The 21,532-nt window shown below is 39.1% G+C and overlaps 1 protein-coding gene across 4 annotated transcripts in view; it reads left to right on the top strand.

Moving 5' to 3' along the window:
• The window catches only part of CACNA2D3 (calcium voltage-gated channel auxiliary subunit alpha2delta 3), an 824,202-nt gene that overhangs the window by 776,200 nt on the left and 26,470 nt on the right, over nt 1-21,532 (top strand). For all 4 annotated transcript variants that reach the window (XR_011426865.1, XM_070237387.1, XM_070237386.1 and 1 more), the window contains one exon: nt 9,455-9,566. Coding sequence is in view for 3 of the 4 variants with exons in the window: in XM_070237387.1 (XP_070093488.1) it covers nt 9,455-9,566 (112 nt within the window). In the remaining variant the exon portion in view is untranslated. The remainder of the gene's footprint in view (nt 1-9,454; nt 9,567-21,532) is intronic.

Below are 21,532 nucleotides of genomic sequence, written 5' to 3'. Positions count from 1 at the left end.
TGATGATTTTTCATCTCTGTCAGCAAAAGGCACCCTTTGTGCTAACTAACTGCAGCGCTGTTCCGTCTGACAAAAGTTCCACAGGCTTCATTCAGCCCGTGTTCAATGTACACTTTGACCTGTTTCCTTAATTAAGGCTTTGAGGTCATACATTGCACAGGTGAATTCTTCACAAAGCTCCTGGGCAGTGCTAAAAATCTAAGGGAGACAGACACGTTACCTTTCTCAGGCTGAATGAATGGATAACCACTCTGATGTTTTGTTGTATAATTACCCTCATAAAATATAAATCCTATAATATTACTTTCCCTCCTCAAAAGCAGTTAATGATTTGAGCAGTAATTAGTAGAAATGCTTAGAGGCATGAGTTGTGGAGTTAGGTCAGTATGGGTTTGGGTTCTGGCTCCGAGGTTTGGCCTTTGACAAGTTAGCTGATCTTTTCCAGGCTCCGTTTCCCCATAGTAAGCGAAATGGGGAAAATAAATAATATTAATCTTCTATCATTTGTGTGTGTCTGCATGTGTGTATTTAATGATGAGATAAATCATGTTGTATGCTGAACACAGTGACTGGAATATAGGAAGTCCTCAAAAAATGGCAGCTGTAATTAATTCACAATAGTGGTGATGACATTGTTGGCCACGACAATGATGAACAGTCGAGTCCCCATGCCCTACAGAACCAAAGCTCTTTAATGAGAGTCGCTTCCAGCTGTCTGCCCCGTCTGTTCAGTCACTTGTTTCTCAGATGCTCTCTGCTCTTTATTCCTGTCATGCTTTCATTCGTGTCCATTTAGTTTAACTGGGATACCAAGGACTAGCAGACTGCTGCTATTATTATTATTATTTTTTAAACTATCCATCATTTAAAAAGAGGTAGATTAGTAATGTATCAGCATTCCCCCAGGGGCTGGATTCCCTCAATTGTCTCAGGAAGAATTAGCACCATTTCCTTCTTGCCTCTGTCCGGGTCAGCTCACACATTCCTCCAGCTCTTCTGCACTCTCATTGCCTCCCTTTCTTTGTTTCAGAGTAAACTAGAATTTCTTGATGGCAGGTGCTACGTCTTAACCATCGTTATCCCTTAAGCACCTGAGTGGTGATTAATACATTGTAGATGGTCCATTTTTGCTTACTAAATACCCTCACAAATCTTTCTTTTGGCGGGGATGGCTATAAGGGTCGCTGTTGTCATAGCTTTGTAACTCAAAAATTGGTCCATTTTGCTTAAATTCTGGAACTCACTCGTTTCTTGTTAGAGTATAAGTTGGAGCAACATCTGCAGAGAGTCTATGCATGCGTGTGCCTGCATGGAGTGGCCTCTGATCCTTGTGTTCAGAGTTGGCTCTATCCTGGGAAGCTGACAGCCCAGTGGAACAGGACCCGAATGCTCTGTTTCATCCACATACACGCTGTCCTTAGGCTGTGGGCTCAATCCTTGCCCCTTCCTGCTAGGTTTGCACCAGTTTTGAATGACAGTGAGTGCCCATAATCCCACTTCTAAAAATGTAGCCTAAGGGAAAAAAACTGAGACAGGAACAAAGGATTCTATGACAGGATAATCATCACCACGGATTTTATGATTGCAAATGCTGATAACTCTTAAATGATGAACAATAGGAGCATTTAAATATAAATTATAGCCCATCCACAGAAAGGCATGGGAGACATTTTAACAAGATTCTGTTTTTGAAAACTTTTTTTAAATGAGATACAGCTGATATATAACATTATATTAATTTCAGGTATACAATGTAATGTTTCAATATTTGTATATATTGTGAAATGATCTCCATGGTAAGTCTATTTAATATTCATCATCATACATAGTTACAAATTTTTTTCTTGTGATGAGAACTTTTAAGATCTACTCTCTCAGCAACTTTCAAATATACAATACACTATCATTAACTATAGTCACCATGCTATACATTACATCTTATGACTTCTTTTGTAACTAGAAGTTTCTACCTTTTGACCTCCTTCACCCATTTTGCCTACCCTTCACCCCCACGTCTGGCAACCACAAATCTGTTCTTTGTATCTATGAGTTTGTGGAGGTTTTTTGAGGAAGATTAGCCCTGAGCTAACATCTGCTGCCAATCCTCCTCTTTTTTTTCCTGAGGAACACTGGCCCTGAGCTAATATCCATGCCCATCTTCCTCTACTTTATATGTGGGATGCCTGCCACAGCACGGCGTGCCAAGCAGTGCCACATCCGCACCCGGGATCCGAACTGGCAAACCCTGGGCTGCGGAATCGGAATGTGTGAACTTAATCACTGTGCCACTGGGCCGGCCCGGAGTTCGTGTTTTTTGTATTTTGGGTTTTTTTAGATTCTACATATAAGTGAGATCATATGATATTTGTCTTACTCTATCTGATTTATTTCACTTAGCATAAGACCCTCAAGGTCCACCCATGTTGTCACAAAGAGTGAGACTTTCTTCTTTCATAAGGCTCAATAATATGCCATTGTGTGTTTGTGTGTATATATATATACACACATACCACATTTTCTTTATCTGTTCATGTGTCGATGGACACTCAGGATGCTTCCATGTCTTGGCTGTTATATGTAATGCTGCCATGAACATGGGGATGCAGATATCTTTTTGCGTTAGTGTTTTCTTTTTCTCCAGATGTATATCCAGAAGTGGAAATGTTGGATCATGGTAGTTCTCTTTTTAATTTTTTGAGGAACCTCCACATTGTTTTCCATAGTGGCTGCACCAATTTACATTTCTACCAACAGTGCACAAGGGTTTCCAATTCTCCACATCCTCACCAGCACTTGTTATTTCTTGTCTTTTTGATAATAGCCATCCTAACAGGTGTGAGGTAATATCTCATTGTGATTTTGATTTACATTTCTCCAATGATTAGTGATGTTGAGCATATTTTCATGTACCTGTTGGCCATCTGTATGCCTTCTTTGGAATCTGAAAACTTTTTAACAAGGTACAAAATTCTCATAAAGTTAAGTAATATAGCAAGAAAAACAATATATAAAACTGTATATACCCACCAAAAAAATCCAGTGATGGGGCAAAGGAGGCTGAGGAATTAAATAGGGTCGATAATCAGTAATGGCCAATGGGGAATCAGTAAGCAGAGACCAAAATATGAATTATGAGAGAAGACTATCCTGTCCGCAAGGGAAAATTTTACCTAGAGTGTGAACCTGCTTTTGTTTAAAATTGCACGTAATTTGAAAAAGAGAGATGAGAAGGAACCTACTAAATGGGTGCTTGTCACCTTTTTCTATTTTCTTTTCTTTGACCAGCTTTTCCACATTTTACTATTAGAGGTGAAGAAGATAAATGAGATTAAAAGAGAGAAAAAGAATAAAGGTCAATAGCGGCCAAGAGAATGGATTGGAAGTCAGTGAAATGGCTGCTGTTTCTGCAGCACCAGTCCTGGGGACGAATCGCTGCTCCTTCCCAGTCAGGCTTTAAGCTCTGGGAGCCTGGAGAGGCTGCTTTGCCTGGAATATTGAGCACCCTGGCTTTGGAGCCATGCCTCCTTCCTCTGCTGCTTGCTGGCTGTGAGGCTCTGGGCATGTCACTTGGTCTCTCTGGCCTTTGGATTCCTTGTTTGTCAATGGAGATAACAACAGACATAATGTGGTTGTGAGAAATGAATTAAACAGTGTGTGCAAAGCCCATGTGCGAGACATGGCACAGAGCAGAGGCTCCACTCACGGGCCGGGGGGGGCGGAGGGGGCGGTGCGGGGGAGGAAAGGCAGTGCTCACCTTTTGAGTGGTGGTGGGTTTTTTTAGCTGATACGTCTGGCTCTTTCTTGAGTGTGCTCAGTGCCGAGGGCAGCAGGCTGGTCATCTTCAGGGTTTACTTTTTGGCATTCCTCTTCACGGCCGTGTGTCTACCCACCTCTGGCTGAGGGGCTTCAGTGGTGAGCGTGAGGATGCCCACTCCTTCATGCCCATCTCCATTCCCTCCTCCCCCATTGTCGCCTTGGCCTGCTGCCCTTCCCCATGGCCTGCTGCCACAGGTATCTGCCCACACTCTTGTTCCGGTCCTTCACATTTGACACTTAGTTGTTAGGGTTTTGTTGAGTGCCTGTCACTGGGATCTTTACTTAGACCAGTGTTTTGCAACCAGGGGGGAATTTTGCCTGCCAGGGGTCACTACAATGTCTTGAGACATTTTTGGTGGTCACAACTTGGGGTGGGAGAGTGCTCCTGGCATCCGGTGGGTAGAAGTTAGGGATGCGGCTAAGCATCTTACAACACACAAGAGGTGGCCCCTCCGAACAAAGAATTATCTGACTCAAAATGTCAATAGTGCCACTATTGAGAAACTCTGGTGTAGACTGAGGGGTGTAGGATAGGAGAGATGAATAAGGAAGGAGAATATGGACTTTGCACTCCTGATGGTTACAGAAACTGGTGAAGCTTCCCATTCTGAAACTCCACGTCCCCTCTCCTGCTTCCCCCTCCCCACCTGGAACAACAGTGGACAAAATGTTACCTAAGAGGAATAATGCGATGCTTCAGCTCTCTTGTTTTCTGTCTTAGGAAGCTTTTACTCTAATAGATAATTCCAAGTCATCTCCACACTTGGAGACCTTCTTCACACAGACCGTGCAAAGAACTTGTCAAATAATTATATTGTCAACACGTGGTGTGGCAATATATAGTGCTTTTCCATTTCACAGTGCTTCAGATCCCTTCAACATGCCAAAGGAGTAGGGACTGCTAGAATTTGTCACTAAACCTCTCTGAGGCACCTAAATCAGACAGCTAATAGATATTGGGCTCAGACCTAAACCCAAACCTGCCGCCTCAGCTAGAGAATGGTGAGGGATGCAGCTGCCCTTCTTTGAGCCTCGGGTTGAGTTGGTTCTGCATATGAATTGTCTCATTCAGGCCTACAGCCCTCTGCTGGACAGCCCTATGACTTTTTCCACTTTATAGTTGAAGAAACTGAATCAAATGGGAGTGAATGAACTCACTCATGGGGCTGCTATCATCTGGATATCTTTGTTAAATGTAAATGTAAATCTTAGATCCAATGTAAGGAGAGAAAACTTTCAAGCACCATAATGATATTGACTTGCAAGGTTTCTTCGTTCTAAATTTACCATTCCCTTACTAGATAAAGACCCTGAGCTGAGACATACGTCTTTGTTTAGCTAAAAATGGAATCCATAATTACACTGTTTATCTGCTTCATTTCCTTGATGAAGGGGACTGTGGAAGCCCATTTCTGCTTGATTTTCACAAAGGTATCATTTTGGCGAAGTTGCACAAAGAGAATGGAGCTTGCTGGCACCCGGTTATGAATGGGGGTGCATTCACAGAGACAAAAGAAGAGGAAAGCTTTTCAGATGGCAACTCTATTCATTCCCAATTGTCTGCACATAATTACTGTGAACTCAAGTCAGTTATTCTCATCAGGGACATTTGTTGCTAAGGGAAAATTAAAGAAATTCAATTGTGTGGATGCTCCATTGGGTGCTTCATTGTGAGTGAGTGATAGGTCATGGTGGCTTCAGCTTGAGACATCCAGCATAAGTGGGGTGGGAGGCAGAGCAGTGTAATGGCAAAGAGTGTAGGCGACAGAATGTGACACCCTCCTGGGTGTATCTGGGCTCTACCACTTATAATAACAGTGTGACTTTGGGAAAGATCTTCACTTCTCTGAGCTTTACTTTCTTCACATGTAAAGTAGGAGAGCAGCAGGGCCTCACTCACTGCGTGGTGGTAAGGATTCCGTCCACGCAAAGGGCCTAGCATGGTGTTTGGTATAAAGGAAGTGCTTAGTGAGGATTGGCTGCGAAGGTGGTGGAGGTTTTGCTGTTAACATAAATGATGATCGTGGCGAGTCACTTTCTGTGGGACTCAAGGCAGGCTATCTCTGCTTTCTGAACCTCAGTTTTCCCTTCTGGAAAAAAATCAGTCTAGCTGAGCTCCATGATCCTTGTGTACCTACACCTTTGTAAGACAGTGAGTTTTAAATGCCTAGGAGTTAAAACAGTACCCATTAGATCGCTGGCAGCCTTAGTTATTGGTTTGAAATTCCATAAACAGTAATGACTGGCAAATATATGTGGTGTTTTCCATAGCGCTCCAGACAAAGAAAGGTTTTCATAATAAACCATGTTATTTTAGATTAAATGTGGCCATGGCTTTATATGATAATTTCTGTGTTTCCCAAAAGCGCATCAAGCAACTTTCAGCCAATCTATAGCTGTGCTGCAAATAGACTCAATGGGTTATCAACACATCAAATGGGTGCCCTACGATTGTCAAAGGAGCAAGAATTTCATCTCCAGAAAGGATCAGAGCCAAATGAGTCTCGCCATTGAGAGAACTGGACTCATTCCATTGCGTCTGGGCCCAGACAATTAGAATTAGAGATGGTGCAATTGTTGGGCTTATTAAGTCACGTGTGCAGCCTCTTTCAGCCTGCCCCCAAAGACCTTTCTTCCTTTCCTTCATTGGCAAAACCTCACAGAGCAGTTAAATATATATGTGCTGGAGCCAGGCAGCCCAAGTTCAAATTTTGGCTCTGCCACATACTCACTGGGTGATGGGGCAGTTTACTCAGTCCTCTCCTCCATTCGCTAACCCTCAACACAGAGATAACAACTGTTCCTCCCTCATAGTTTCTTTTTTCATTTTGTCATGTTTTACTGTTAAATTAATACATGCAAAGCAGAACAGCATCTGGCACATAGTAATTTCTTAATAAATTTAGCTGCCACCATCGTTACATTATTATATGCCATCTGCATGTTTGTGCTATATGCACTTATGATCTGTGCTTTTATTTACTTAATCTTTATTTCTCTTTGACTGACTCACTCTTTGGCATTTAAATAAGTAAATGTTAAGAGGAAGCTTCTCACCTTGAAGGTCCACATCGCTTGCTGCACAGAGTAATCAATTGTGACAACAGGAGCCAGGGAAGCAGTGTCACCAAATGGTAGCCAGATACTCTGAGCTTTGTATTTGGCCTCCTGAGGTTTAAGCAGAGAAGAACAAATGAAAGAAAAATGAAAATGAAAGAAAGATAGTCAAAATTTCCTAGGATTAAACAAAGACTTCCTCCCGACAAAAACAGGGTCATTGAAAAAGAGCTGGGAAAGGAATGGTGTTCCCACCCAATTCCTACCAAGCCCTCTCTGTGTTGTTACCATTGGGCCTGGGCCACCTAAAACCAACCTTCCACCTGAAGCCAGGCAATTTGTCATTAGGGACTGAGATTCTCACATTTCCTTTGTCTGTTTTATTTTCCTGAAATGTGCCATTCAGGAGAAGTATTGGTTTTTTCAGCAAGCATGTAATGACACTTCCTATGAGCTAGCACTGCAGGGCACAGGGGACAGACAGTGTCTGGGACCTGGCCCTTTGGGAGCATGACAGCGATCAGCACTGGACCAGGAGGAGTCAGGAGTCAGGGTGGCAGCCAAAAAGCAATGGCTCAAAAGGCCAACAGTTGAGGATTCAATGAAATAACATGGGTAGAAGAAGTCATGGTAGCAGTGTGCACCTACACTTAAATAGCACTCATAATATACCAGCCACTTCCCATGTATTAACTCATTTGGTCCTCAAACAACCGTGTGAGGTTGGTACTGTTATTCTCATTTTGCATTTGAGGACACTAAGGTGTAGAAGGTTAAAAGCTCACCTGATGTCACACAGCAATGGCAGAATTCACAACTCCCAGTGTTTGTGCTCTGGGCTACTACGCAATTAGCCCAACTCCTGACATGTAGAGATAACACTCTTTAACAACTAGCGTTTCATGAAGGCTGTGTGTGTGTGCACACATGTGTGAAAGTGTGCATAGGTGTCACTCCGTTAAGAGCTGTAGATGCTTTAGTCCATTTATTCCTCAGAACAACCCTGTGAGTTAGAATGGGCGTCTCCCCTTAATGTCAGTGACCAGTTCCTGGAAATCACATTATGCATTAAAAAAGCTGATTGAATCCACTTCCTTTTTGTTTTAAATAAGAAAAATTACAATGCAGTATGCTTCAACCCCAAACCCTCAATCAATTTCCTCAAATTAAAGCTCAGTAAAAAGGCTATATATTAAAAGCAATCACGTTAGGATATAAATGCTTAGAACATGGCTTCTTGATCATCTAACAATTATCTGGTTGTTACCAAACAGATGTTTTGTATTCAATCGCCCTGTGATGGCTCCCTTAATGCCAGCAGCCTCTTGGGTGATGGTCCACAAAACATCGACCCATGGCTCAGACCTCCCACCGGTTGTATTTGGAATATAACTTGAGACTTTGTCCAAACATCATTTTCTCAAAATCCTATTGAGTTTTGGAGTTGAAAATGTAAATTATATATTATATATAAAAATATATACTTAAAAATGTATATTTGTATTTCTGTATAAACATCAGCCAAAAACTTTGTATGAAGTTTGGGCATTGGAAACCTACAAGCGTTCTACTGGGAAAATGTTAATGAGCAGACCTGTGAAGACATGTGTACTACTAGCATCTCCATTTTACAGATGAGAATACTGAGGAGTAGCTAGAAGCAATGGAGCAGGGATTCATAACCCAAGCTTCTCTGACTTCACCCTTAACCACGATGCTATAGTATCTGTCCTCATTGTCATGATCATCATTTTAATGTCATAATGGCTTCATTAGAATGCTAGCATTGTTTTTGTTGTTGTTTTTGCTATTATTGTTATTAATTGACATTTACTTAGTACTGCTTGTGTTGCAGGTACTGTACTAAGTATTCAACTTATATTGTTTCATTTACTTCTCACATCAACTTCTGATAGAACTATATCATCTCCCTTTTACAAATTTAAAAAATTGAGGCTTAGAGAGGTTTTAGAACTTGCTCACTGGATATAACTTGTTTCAATTATTTAATCAACCACCAGACCCTTACCAAGTGCCTCCTCTGGACTCATCCACGTACCAGGTTATTTAGTGCTGTATTACTGGACAAGGAACTTCATAATAGTAGGATTAGGTTCATGGCTGTGGTTCAAAGACATTACATATTTTACTATTCCATATTTCAATTTTGTTTCTGTAATAAAACCATGTAATTGTATCATGACCTTTGTCTCACCCTAAATAATATGGTGTAACTTATATTTTCTACATTTATTCAGATACACATATGTGTTGTTGCTATGTTCAAGTAAGTCTGAGGTCAGAGACCTGGTGGCTGACGTTATCCCAGAAAGTAGAATTCTTGTGATGCATAAATGATAGTTGATCAAGCCAACACAACTGCTGGAGGAATTATAGCTTATAGAGTTGCTTGGCAGATGAAATCACTTGACTAATTAGAAAATAATGCATTATGCTGTGCCTAGAAAAATCACAGGGCAGCAGGAGCGGAACTGCGTTCTGAGTTACTGTGAGCTGCCAGTCACAATAAAGCCTGTGCCTTGTGTTCTTTATCGTTTTTTTTTTTTCCTTATCCCTACAGCCCAGAAATTGAAGCAGACCTTGGAGCCTTGTGATACTGAATATCCAGCGTTTGTCTCTGAGCGCACCATCAAGGAAACCTCAGGGAACATTGCTTGCGAAGACTGCTCCAAGTAAGTGTCCCCTCCCCTCTCTGCTCAGGATAGAACTTTCCCAGATGCGCCAGCGACTGGCGTGCACGCAATCACATGGAGAGATGGAAACATGGCTGCCCTCTTGTGTGAGGAAGTATTTCCATCATCTTGGAAGAAACACCACTTGGCTTTCTTAGATCATTTAGAGTTTGGGAAGTGTTCAAAATGCATGAAAATACATCCTAGAACATAGGCGATTTTTAGTCCAGTTTTTGGACAGTCGGAATAAGCCCTAATGGGTGTTTTCCCAATTGACAGTTGGCAATTTCAGCTATGGGTTTGAGCAAAGTCCTTAGGTGTCTTTATCGAAGGCGCTAAGCCTTCAGGATTCACCGAAATCTGACATATTGGAAATAATTTCGTGGTGGCTTAATATGAGTTTCCCTGATTACTAATGAGGTTGGGTCTCTTTTACTGGTTTTATTGGTTATTTGGGTGGGGTTTCTGGCCTCTTCATTCCTGTTGGCAGTTCTCTGTTGGGTGGTGAATCTATTCTTACTGATTGGGGTGTTCTTTCTATGTCTCAGGTATGGTTTCTTTGCAGTGCTAAGCTTTGTGTATGTCTTCCTATTCCTTTGTCTGTCCCTTCACTTTTTGTGCATGTCTTTAGATGCACAGACATTTCCCTTTGCTTTTATTTTAATATAGTCTAATTTATTCCTCTTTTCTTCTTTGATTTGTGTATTTTGTACCTTGTTTAAGAAACTAGTCTCTGCCCTAATGTCATAATTATATTCTCATATATTTTCATTCTCAATACTTTAAAATGTTGCCTTTCACATTTAGGACTTTAATCCCACTGGAATCTACTTTTATGAGTGGCAGAGATAGGGTCTAATTTGGTCCTTTTCCATGTAGTTGGCCCGTTAATCAGCACTTTTTATCAAATAGTCTTCATTTTCCAATTTATGAGTTCCCATCTATATGCAGATCTGTTTCCAGGTTTTGTGGTTTGCCAATACCTATGTCAACATGATATCTCTTTAATTATTATAACTGTATACAATGAGTTGATATTTAAGAGAACAGACATTCTTTCCTTATTTTCTTTCTAAATCTTCTTGGCTATTCTTGCCTCTTTACTCTTTCATGTTAATTTTGGAATCAGCTTATTAATTGCCATGAATTATTCTATGGTTTTGATTAAAATTGCTGCAAGTTATATATTAATTTGAAGATAATTGCTATCTTTTATGATATTGGAACTTCCCACTTACAAACTAAGTATATCTCTTTATTTACATGCCTTTCAATATAGTTTTATAATTTTATGTCAGATTTATACCTAGACAGCTTATAGTTTTTCTTGCTATCAGAAAGGGCATATTTAAAACTGCATTTGCTAATTGGTAATTTTGAGTGTATGAGAGCATCACTGATTTTTGTGTATTAAATGTCTTGTATCCACTTGCTAACTGCTCTTCTAGATTTAATAGTTTTGTGTCTGGATTCTCTTCATACACAGTAATATCATTTGTGAAAATTTTTCTTTCCAATCTCCATACTCAATTATTGTTTTATTGCACTGGACTTCTGACACATTGTTGAATAGAAGCAGTGAGAGAAGACAATTGTGTCTTCTTCCTAATTTAAAGAGATTGCTTCTAATAACTTCATGTTAAGTATGTTTGCTATAGAATTTTTAAAATTGTAGTAAAATATAAATAATATAAAATTTACCATTATAACTATTTTTAAGTGTACAATTCAAGGGCATTAAGTACATTCACAATGTTGTGCAACCATAACTATTATCCATTTTCTAAATTGCTGTAAGTTTTTGGTAGTTAACTATTTATTAAGTTAAAGAAAACCTTTCAAGAGTGTTTTTTGCTGCTGTTGTTAGTGTTTGAAACTTGAATGGATGTTGAATTTTATCAAAAAAATTTTTTACATCTATTATGAAAATAATTTTAATTTGTTAACTTGAGGTACATTGATATAATTTTTAAAAATTTCAAATCCTGAATTGTATCAATATACTATAAATATCTTTAAGAGTAGATGGGCTGTCTAATGTGAAAATGTATTTGCTTTGCCAGGATAGACTTTGGTTGTCATGATTACAAAAAACAAAAAACAAAAATCGTATTACTAGATTCATTTGCTCGTCTTGCATTGTGAACGTTTGCATCTGTGCTCAGAAAGGAGGGTGGGCTGTACTCGTCCTTTCTTGTACTGTCATTTGGCTTTGCTATTAAGGTCATTTTATTGTCACAAAATTACTTGGAGGGTTTTCCTTCTTTCTGTAATATCATTAACATTTTGTATCAGATTAAATGATCTGTTTCTTGTAGGTTTGGTAAAGCTTACCCATAAAACTACCAGTGACTGATGGGCTTTTGTTTATTTATTTGTTTGTGTGTGTAAGTAAATTTTCAACTGCTGAATTAGTTTCTTCAGTGGTTAGAGATCTCTTTGGAATTTCCGTATCTTTTTGAAATAATTTTGGTGATTATATTTCTTAGAGCATTGCCTATTTCATCTTGCTTTTCAAGTTTATTGCGTGCCTGTGTTAATAGTGTTCTCTTTTGATTAAAAATGCTATCATATTTGTGACTTTGCCCCTTTTTAAATCGATCTCCCTCTCCCTCCTCCTCTCTTTCCCCTCCCTCCATCTCTGTCTAACTCTCTCCCTCCCACCCTCCCATGTGTCCCCCTTGCGTCTCTCCCTCCCTCTCTCTCTATACCCGAAGAGATGTTTTTTTGTTTTTCTTTCCAAAGAACCGTTATTTAGTTTGTCTGTCTCTCTCTGTTGTTTCTTTGATATGCTATTTCATTTATTTTGCTCCTATCTGTATTATTACCTTTCTTCTATGGTGTTGGTGTTTATGCTATTTTTTATTTTCTAACATTCTGTGTTTGATGCTTAGCCTTTTCAACTTCATTCATATATGTTAGAGTGAGATATATATAATTTCTTTCTGCCTTCCAGTTTATCTCCATAATTTTTTTAAATATGTAGGGCTTTCATTATTATTCAACTCTAACAATTTTATTTTTTTTCTTTGTTTGTTTGTTTGAGGAAGATTAGCCCTGAGCTAACTACTGCCAATCCTCCTCTTTTTTCTGAGAAAGACTGGCCCTGAGCTAACATCCATGCCCATCTTCCTCTACTTTATATGTGGATGCCTACCACAGCATGGCTTTTGCCAAGCTGTGCCGTGTCCGCACCCGGGATCTGAACTGGCGAACACCGGGCCACTGAGAAGCAGAACATGTGAACTTAACTGCTGCGCCACCGGGCCAGCCCTGACAGTTTTCAAATTTCCCAATTTTTTTGATCTGTAAATATTTAAACAGCATTTTAAGATTTCCTAATATATGAGTTTTGAGGCTATCTTTTTTTTTATTATTGATGTCTAATTAAATGACATTATGGTCTGTATAGCATGTATGTTTTAGTGTGTGGGGAGTCTTGCTTTGTATTCTAGTACTTGTCCATGTGTTTTTGAAGGAAGTTTCATTCTCTAATAGCTGGGTAGAGGATTAATATATTTTAATATATTAATATATCTATTGGCTCAAGTGTGTTAATTGTGTTTCAAACTTCTCTTATTTTATTTTTATTTTTTGGTCTATTTTAGATATCAGTTAATCTCTTACCAGGCTTAGGGATTTTTCAGCTACTTCATGTCATTCGATTCATTTTTCTCTCTATATTTTGAAGCTATATTACCACGGACAGCTCTGTTCATGATGGGTATAGCTTCCTAACATGTTATTCCTTTCATCACTGGGCAATAACCCTCTTTACATGAAAGTGCTTTATGTTTTAATATCTACCTTGTTTGCTAATGCCATAAATATAGTAGTTATTCTTTTGGTAATATTTTTAGGGATATTTTCCCCCTTCCCTCCATTTTCAACTCTTTTTTGTCATTTTTTGTTAGGACTTTGACCTATAAATAGAATAGAAGTGAATTTGAAATTTTCATTACCTCTATTATTGGTGGATTTAATCTTTTAAAATTTATTCTGCTTACCAATAAGTTTGGATTTATTTCTGTTGTCATTTTATATGCTTTCTAATTCCCCAAGCTTTTTCTTTGCTTGCTTTCTTTCTTGTTTGTGTGTGTGTGTGTGTGTGTGTGTGCCTTCTATTGGATTATTGAGTTTTCTCTATTCCTTTCTTATATATATATATTTTTTTTTTTGCTGAGGAAGATTGGTAACATCTGTTGCCAATCTTCCTCTTTTTTTGCTTGAGGGAGATTAGCTCTGAGCTAACATCTGGGCCAGTCTTTTTCTATTTTGTATGTGAGTCACTGCCACAGCATGGCTGACAAGCAGTGTAGGTCCGTGCCTGGGGTCCGAACCCATGAACCCAGGCCACTGAAACAGAGTGTGCCAAATTTAACCACTACGCCACAAGGCTGGCCCATCACTCCTTTTTTTAGTGGTTACCCCTTTTAAACATATTTCACTCAGTCAGGATCTCTTTCCTCCTCCAGAACAAACAAAAACAGAACTATAATTGGGTTACCTCTCACCCCTTCATGTAATATTGTCTAACATTTTAGTTCTACTGTGTTTTTAACCCACTCAGTGTTTTATCGTAGTTGTTGCTGTCTATAGTAAATGAGGTGTTTACCAATTGTTTTTTTAATCATTGTTTTTTTTCCTTAAACCATTGCTTTTTTTTTTCCAGCTCTGTAGAAGTTATTTTCAGGAATGATCTGGAGTGGTAAATTCTCTCATCCTTTATCAGAAATGCCTTATTTAATATGTACTCTGCAGCGATCATTTAACTCCATAGTGTCTAAATTGAAATATTCTGAAGATATAGTTCATGGTCTTATGCCTTCTAGCTTTGCACCTCTGTAAACAGTCTGAATTTTCCCCCTCTCTGGTGGCTTATAAAGTGTGTACTCTCTCTTTAACACTCTGAAATTTCACTGAAGTGTGTCTAGATATAAATTTACTTCTATTTGCTTATGTACTTTATTCTGGATAATTTCCTTACACTTGTATTAGAGTTCACTAATTTCCTTTAATTGTGTCTATTCTGCTGCTTAAAGAATCCATTGAATTTTTAATATAGATATCTTTCTTTTTATTTCTCGAAATTTTATTTGCTCCTTTAAAAGCTGTGTGTATTCTTTTATATAGAGTCTTATTCTTAAGTTTTCTATACCTAATTATAAAGGCGTCCTTTAAGATTGTTTTAGCAGTTTAAATCTGGGGAGTACCCGTCCTCTTGTTTCTTGTGTCTGCTTTCTTTCCTGGTAGATTATTTGCTCATGTGCTTTGTCATTTGTGCCTGTGAACTCATCTTTACTGTTAATTATTATTTCTGTGGGATGAGAATAGTGCTTGAGTTTCTCTTCACAATAGGTTTACATTTGGGTTTCAAGCGTGTATCCTATTGGTATTGACTGCCTGGGAATAGTCATTATGTCAATTTTTGTAGTTAGGAGTTTCTGCATCATATAATTACAAGACATATTTCTCCCAAGCAGCATATAGTTTAGGCTTATATTTCGAGTTCTGATGCTAATCCTCTTTTTCCCATTCAGAGCCCCAGACAGCGCCAGATTATCAGCTTTTTACACTTAGCTATAAATGTGCAAGTTGGCTTTTAGTGTCTTTTCTTGTAAGTTCTTCAAAACATGCTTGTTTTGTTTTACTCTTTCATCCAGCCTGCATGCATGTCTAAGTGTTTAGAGCAGAATGGCCTCCGTATTTGCCCAGTCCACTGTGTTATAGTTTACTCTTCTGACTGAGGACTTTCCAGAGCCACCACAAGAAAGCACACAAGTATACTGGTTTAGTGCAGGAGCCACAGGACCAGAGTTCAGAGTGTGAGTCCTAACTCCAGCAATTGCTGACTGTGCGACCTCGAGCAAGAACCTAAGCTCTCTGAAATTCAGCTTCATCCTGGATAATTTGGGAGATAATAATAGTAAACGTATCATAGGCTTGTAAAAATTAAGTGGAAAAATTTATGTTGTGAATTTAGCATAATGCCTGGAACAGTATAAGTACTCAGTAAACGGCCACGTTTAATACAAGCATACTACCATACCAACTTAGTATAAAAAGTTTTTAACCCTGATAAACCATTCTCTTGAAATGTGAATTTTCATTTTCATAGTCTAACATCGCTTCACTACTGTAGAGTTCCCTGTAGAAAAAGGGACAACAGATCTATATCCCAGATGACCAAAGTTCATGTATAACTTAAGGATTGTTGACAATTCATGGCTCTGTGAAGCAGGCTCCCCTGATTTAACAATGGTTGTGAACCTTTTTGACCACAGGGATAGTATATCCCCGATCATCATAACTACAACCTCTACGAGGTGGCCAGTATCTCTTAGTGAATGACAGGTGATCACATTTTGTGAAGTAAGTTAGTTTCTCATTTCCATTCTAAGTGAGAAAACAAATAGAACCAAGATGGACAATCGCTGGGGCAAGCAATATTTTTTCCCCTATTGATTCATAAATAGAAACCAAAGATATGAATGCAGTTGATTAAAATAAGTGACCTAAAGTTTTCAGACTAAAGAGAAGACTACCTTTCATGCCGTGGGAGGTTACTGCATTCCTGCTGTGGCCCAGAAGCTGTGCTGGTGCTTTGGGGAATCCAAGAATGGATAGGATACAAAGTTGACGTTCAAGGTGTTTACCCCCGGCATGACTGGTCGGTTTCAGAGCTTGAATTCCACACTGGGTTGAAGACTACAGGAGGTTGGGAACTTGAGTAAGGCCGCATACAGTTTGTTGACAGCAGTGAAATGACACTGCAGGCTGTGAAGGATTTTCCTTTCAAAGTTGTGTTTCAAGACCACCACCCAGCAGCTCAGTCATACACTACAGAAGTAAAACAAGAAAGGCTCAGGGGTCTGAGTTGGGAGAGGAATAGGAACTTGTGCTTTTCCTTTCTTTTTTGGTAAACTTTTTATTGATGTATAGCACATACAGAAAAGTTTGCAAATATTAAGTTTGCAGCTTGCTTAATTTTCACAAAGTAAACACATCTATATAACCAGCACTCAGATTAACAAGTGAAAGAACATTTCAAGCCCCTCAGAAGCCCCTCACCTACCCCCTTCTAGGTGCAACCACCATTTACTTTAAGATAACCACTCTCTTGATTTCGAACGTCATAGATTATTTTTGCCTATTTCTGATGACTAACTTGTGAAGATGGCAATATAGTTCATAAGATATGAGGGCTGATGTATGAATGACCTTGAAGGAGGTTTCTAAGAAATTAACTTGGAAAACAAAATAGGGCCTTAGGAAAAAAATTAAAGATAGCTCAGGACTTCAGTGAACATTTCTCAGCTGTCTGTTATGTCCTAGACACTGAACTACGCTGCGGGGAGACAGTGATGAATGAGGCACACATGATTCCTGCCCTCGTGGAGTTTGCAAACAACTAACTAGGCAATGTTGACTCTCCATGCTTAGTGCCAGGAGTAAAGAGTAAATGTTACACAAGAGGACTGAAGGGAAGCTTGGGGTGGTCAGAGAAGGCTTCCTGGAAGAAGTGGCATTTGATGTAAGACCCTTAGATACAGATACAGAGGAGTTAGCAGGTAAGAGTATCAGGCAGAGGGAAGAGCCTTCGGTAAGCAACAGAAATTGTGGTTTGTTCAACAAATTGTTAGAAGTTCAAGGAAGCTAACACGTTGCTGTGAGTGAGGAGAGGAGCGAGAGGGGACAAGGAACTAGTAAGGGCCATATCGTGTTGCGCCTTCGATCCTGTCAAAGACAACCAGTCCTTTGAAGGAGTTCAAATGCTACTCTAACACCAGTGTGGAACAACAGAAAAATTTTAAGGAAGGGAGAATGATCAGATTCCAGATGATGGGAGAAATGACAGCAAAAATTGTGACAGTGGTGGCCTCTTGCAGTAGAAACTCATGATTCAGATAGGTCATTTGCCACCCCCCTGGACTCTCTTTCCCCCCAGCACACACGCTCTGGTCCTAATGGAGCGAAAAATCTCATATGTTTCTCCTCCTTCTCTTTCTGGAGATTAGAAATGAACAGACTGGGGTAACTAGTCAAAGGAGAAATCAATCCATGACCATTTTTTTCCTAATCCAAAAATCTTTGTGAGGCTTTGTTATAAAATTACGATATAGTGCTCATATCATATAAAAATAGGCTCATAAACAAATAGTCTGGTTGGATGTTTTTGAAGGTTTGAGTCCTTTTATTATTGTCATTTGCATATCCCTTTTTCTCGCTCCATTTTATGAAATAAAATTTATTAGAAGATATATCCGACTATTTATCAAAGTGTTTATGAAGATAACATTTTGCATTTTGTACGAGCTTTATATTCTTGGAATGTGACACGTTAAGGAGGAAAATAATGTTATTTGATCTCTGTCGTCTTTCTCTTCTTGACGGCCAGTAGATTTTTAAGTAGAATGACCAACAGGTTTGGTGGCAACCAGGAAACCAAATTTGCACATCTGCTTTACATCTAATTCCTGTAGAAATTTGTCAACCTTTGCCTGGAAAGAATGACATTTCGCAGGACCAGTTCTCTAAGACAATTACTAATTTTTGACCAACTTTGTAGGTAACTTCAGGTCAGGGGCAGTGAAATTGAAAAATAACACGATTCTACAGCGTTTGGCCAGGAGCGAGTTGGAAACTGAGTTTGGTGAAAATTATAGTATTTCAGAAATTATGCACTAAGATCTTTTTCAAAGAAAAACATCTCGCCTCCCGCAATGGAACATACAAAACTGTGTCCATTACAAACCATTCTCAAGGCAGCGATTACTTTCCTCCACAAGCAATGGCAAACCATAGAGCAACAATCTCAAAGAACTGAGCACTTCCCACGGGAACATGCTTCGTGCTGCAGTTTGCTTGTGGACTGTCATTAACAATCTTCCCATCTCCTGGAAGAAATCAGATGACCTTGATGCCTAAACATTTTGCTGGAACTCAGGAAACCATGTCAGGTGGTTCTAGCCATGTTGTAAAGTCTTTTTGGTCTCCAACGATCTTTGAAGACTAACTGCTCCCAACTCCATTTCTATGTCCTGTTTCTACAGTCACTTGATGGTTTTATATGGAAAAAACATCAAGAGGTGACTCAGTTGCTCTAAATAGAAACCGTCAAATTGGCAACTCTAAAAGCGGACATTTATCTGTCTATACCATAGACAGATATATTATAACAGAGGGACAGTATGCAATGTTTAAAAAAGGATTTTCAAAAATATAGGGTTTATTAAGAATGCAGGAGCCTAAAAGAAAATAGGAATTTACATAAGAATGTCATTAGGGTTGGTGGTTTGGCCGCTTTAACCAATAATTTTTGTCATTCAATATCCCACTGATTATTAAATTAATCTGTTATTCAAACAGCAATCGAAAACAACTCAGCCCATATTTTCTGGGCATTTGTGACTGTCAACATGTTTAACAAAACTGGATATCTAAAAAGAACGTAATGTTTTACTGTTTTCCAGTATATTTCTTTCCTTCTTGATACCCTCTCAACCTTTGCCGAGAAAGAGATCCACAAAGGTTTTCTTGGAATGAAAATCAATTGCTAAGTTAACTGCTTATAGCCAGTTAAGAAAAACAACAAATCAAAAATAAAATTAAACATGCGTAACATTTCCAATGCCAGAAGAGCTTTAAAAATCTTGTCACATTTCACTGCTGGCAAGACATTAATTTCTAAAGCAAATTAGACTTTCTGTTGTTTTTGTGTGTGTCTTCTTTTTTGGTAGTATCACTCATCACTTTTCATAAAAATTATGTTGCCATCAGTTTCACTTTGGGATCTGAACACAGGCGTTGCTCGTCTTCCTGGAAGACCCCGAAGCTGGGGCTCCACGGTTCTTCTCTCATCACTTCTCCCCCCGCGCCTTTCATTTATCCACTAAACTGAAAGAAAGTAATTGGTCTCGAAGCTGTGTTGACATGTTTCGTGGGCTCCAGTTCAGAGAACCATAGTTCAGGGATTCCATTTTCCTACAAACGACTCCAATTTCCTGTTGAGGTCTCGTGCTGGGTGGGCAATTTACCGCAAGTCTTCAGACTGTTGTCAGCGAATGCCCTGCAGGTGATCTTACCAAGCGGACCTTCTGGAACAAGCTGTAAAATGGATCCGTTGTACAAGGAGGACATGGCGTCTTCCCTGAGTAAAGGCTGAGAGGATGGACTCTGGGGTTGGACTCACTCCGAGCTACTACACTTAATAGTGCAAAGATTAATCCGTTATTTAAACCTTCTGGGTTTCACTCTGCATCTCCCAGGGGGCATAATACCTTCCTCATAGGATCTGTATGTGGGTTAAAAAAAGTATAACTCTCCTCCTTTGCACAGTGCTCAGCACAGAGTAAATGCTTCATAAACAGGGGATATTTCTATAGAGCACAATCCGCAAACCCATCTGTGTTGACAGGGATGTAGGAAAACCACAGAACTCCAGTCAGTCCCCTCTTCCAGATTTCTAAGCCTGGAAGGTAAATCTAATAGTTTCAATCAGGAAAAGTCGTTGGTCAGGTTTTTACTCCAACGAGACTGTCCTCAATAAAGTAGATCTTGGATTTTTGCCACTTCCTGGATCTACTTGAGCTCTTGGTTCATAAAAAATTTGGAATTCTGAATCAAGGACTACACGTATTCAATAGCGATCAGATACTTCATTATACAAATTAGGTGCAGACTTTGCCAGTGGGAGTATATTAGCATCATGAATAATATAATTTGTAGGCGTTAAAATGTAACAGTTTTTAACCACTTAATTTGCAAGTAGATGCTAATTTGTTGAAATATTTTTGTATCTCCTGCTCTATAGATTCTTGCCAAACTACTGTACTCAATCTTGTTAAAATGTGTAAATAAATGTGATTCAATTTCCCATGAAAAAATCATTGACCTTTTCAAATGGGCTTAGTTCACTTCTAAACAAGACAACTTTCCACTCTACAGTGAGATTAACACCAAGGGTCAAATTCTTCCCTTTGGAGACTGAGGGCTGTGCATCCTATTTTCATCTAGATTTTCCCTTAGAGTCATTTATACTTTGCCGTGTTGGCTGGTAATGTGGAGAGCTGTGGATAACTCAAGTCAAAATACTTCCTTTGAATTTCACAGTGTCCAAGCCCATGTGTGGGGGGAGATAGCCTCCTTCTCTCTGTGTGTTCTTGCTTTCTATTCTACATCTCATAAGGTGGTCGTAATAACTTCTGGATCCTAAAAGTGATTTCTTTCCATCACAAAAGATTTAAAACCTAATTCTATCAAATCTGAAAGTTTTTCAATGATTTGGCATATAATGTTGAGGACGTGCCACTCATCCCTTAATAAAGACTACCTTCTTTCTATGTTATGGGTGTGATGCCAGGTTGGAATAATTCAGTGCTAGCTCTTACAGTGAACAACCTAGTTACTGCTGTATGTTTGTGATTGCTAAAAACATCTTGGCTTTAAACTTTAAAAGAGGGGAGGGGAGGTAAATGCTTATCTTCAGAGCTTTATTTTGAATTGTTGAAATAGTGCCAGAAGATGAGAATGTGGTCTAAAGACATTGGAATAATTGGGATTAAAACCTCTGCTTGATTTTTCTACCAATTCTTCTGAATTTCAATTCAGTGAAGCGCTTTTCTGGAGACAGGACTTCACTGATTCTCTTTTTCAGATGCTCAAAGGAAAAAAGTACCCTATTTCCAGACTCAAGGATGATTACAACTTTGAGGCTCCAGCTAGAATGGCCGTTGTTGTGTAGATGTTGTTATCTTTACTTGCCCTTTGATAAGCAATGTTTGGAGACGTTTTAGTACAGGAAATGTTGTAAATTACTGTTTTCCCTTGAGAGTCCATGATGCAAAATGAGAGGGGCACATGTCTATAATGACTAGGCAGATCTCTACCTGACATGAATTAGTCTCACAAACAATTTCCCATTTGTACATTTCTTAATGTGTGGGAAAGCCGGGTGGGAGCACATG

The sequence above is a fragment of the Equus caballus genome, chromosome 16 (genome assembly GCF_041296265.1).
Source record: "Equus caballus isolate H_3958 breed thoroughbred chromosome 16, TB-T2T, whole genome shotgun sequence".
In the NCBI taxonomy this organism is placed as follows: domain Eukaryota; kingdom Metazoa; phylum Chordata; class Mammalia; order Perissodactyla; family Equidae; genus Equus; species Equus caballus.
This window is presented reverse-complemented; position numbering and strand designations above follow the sequence as displayed.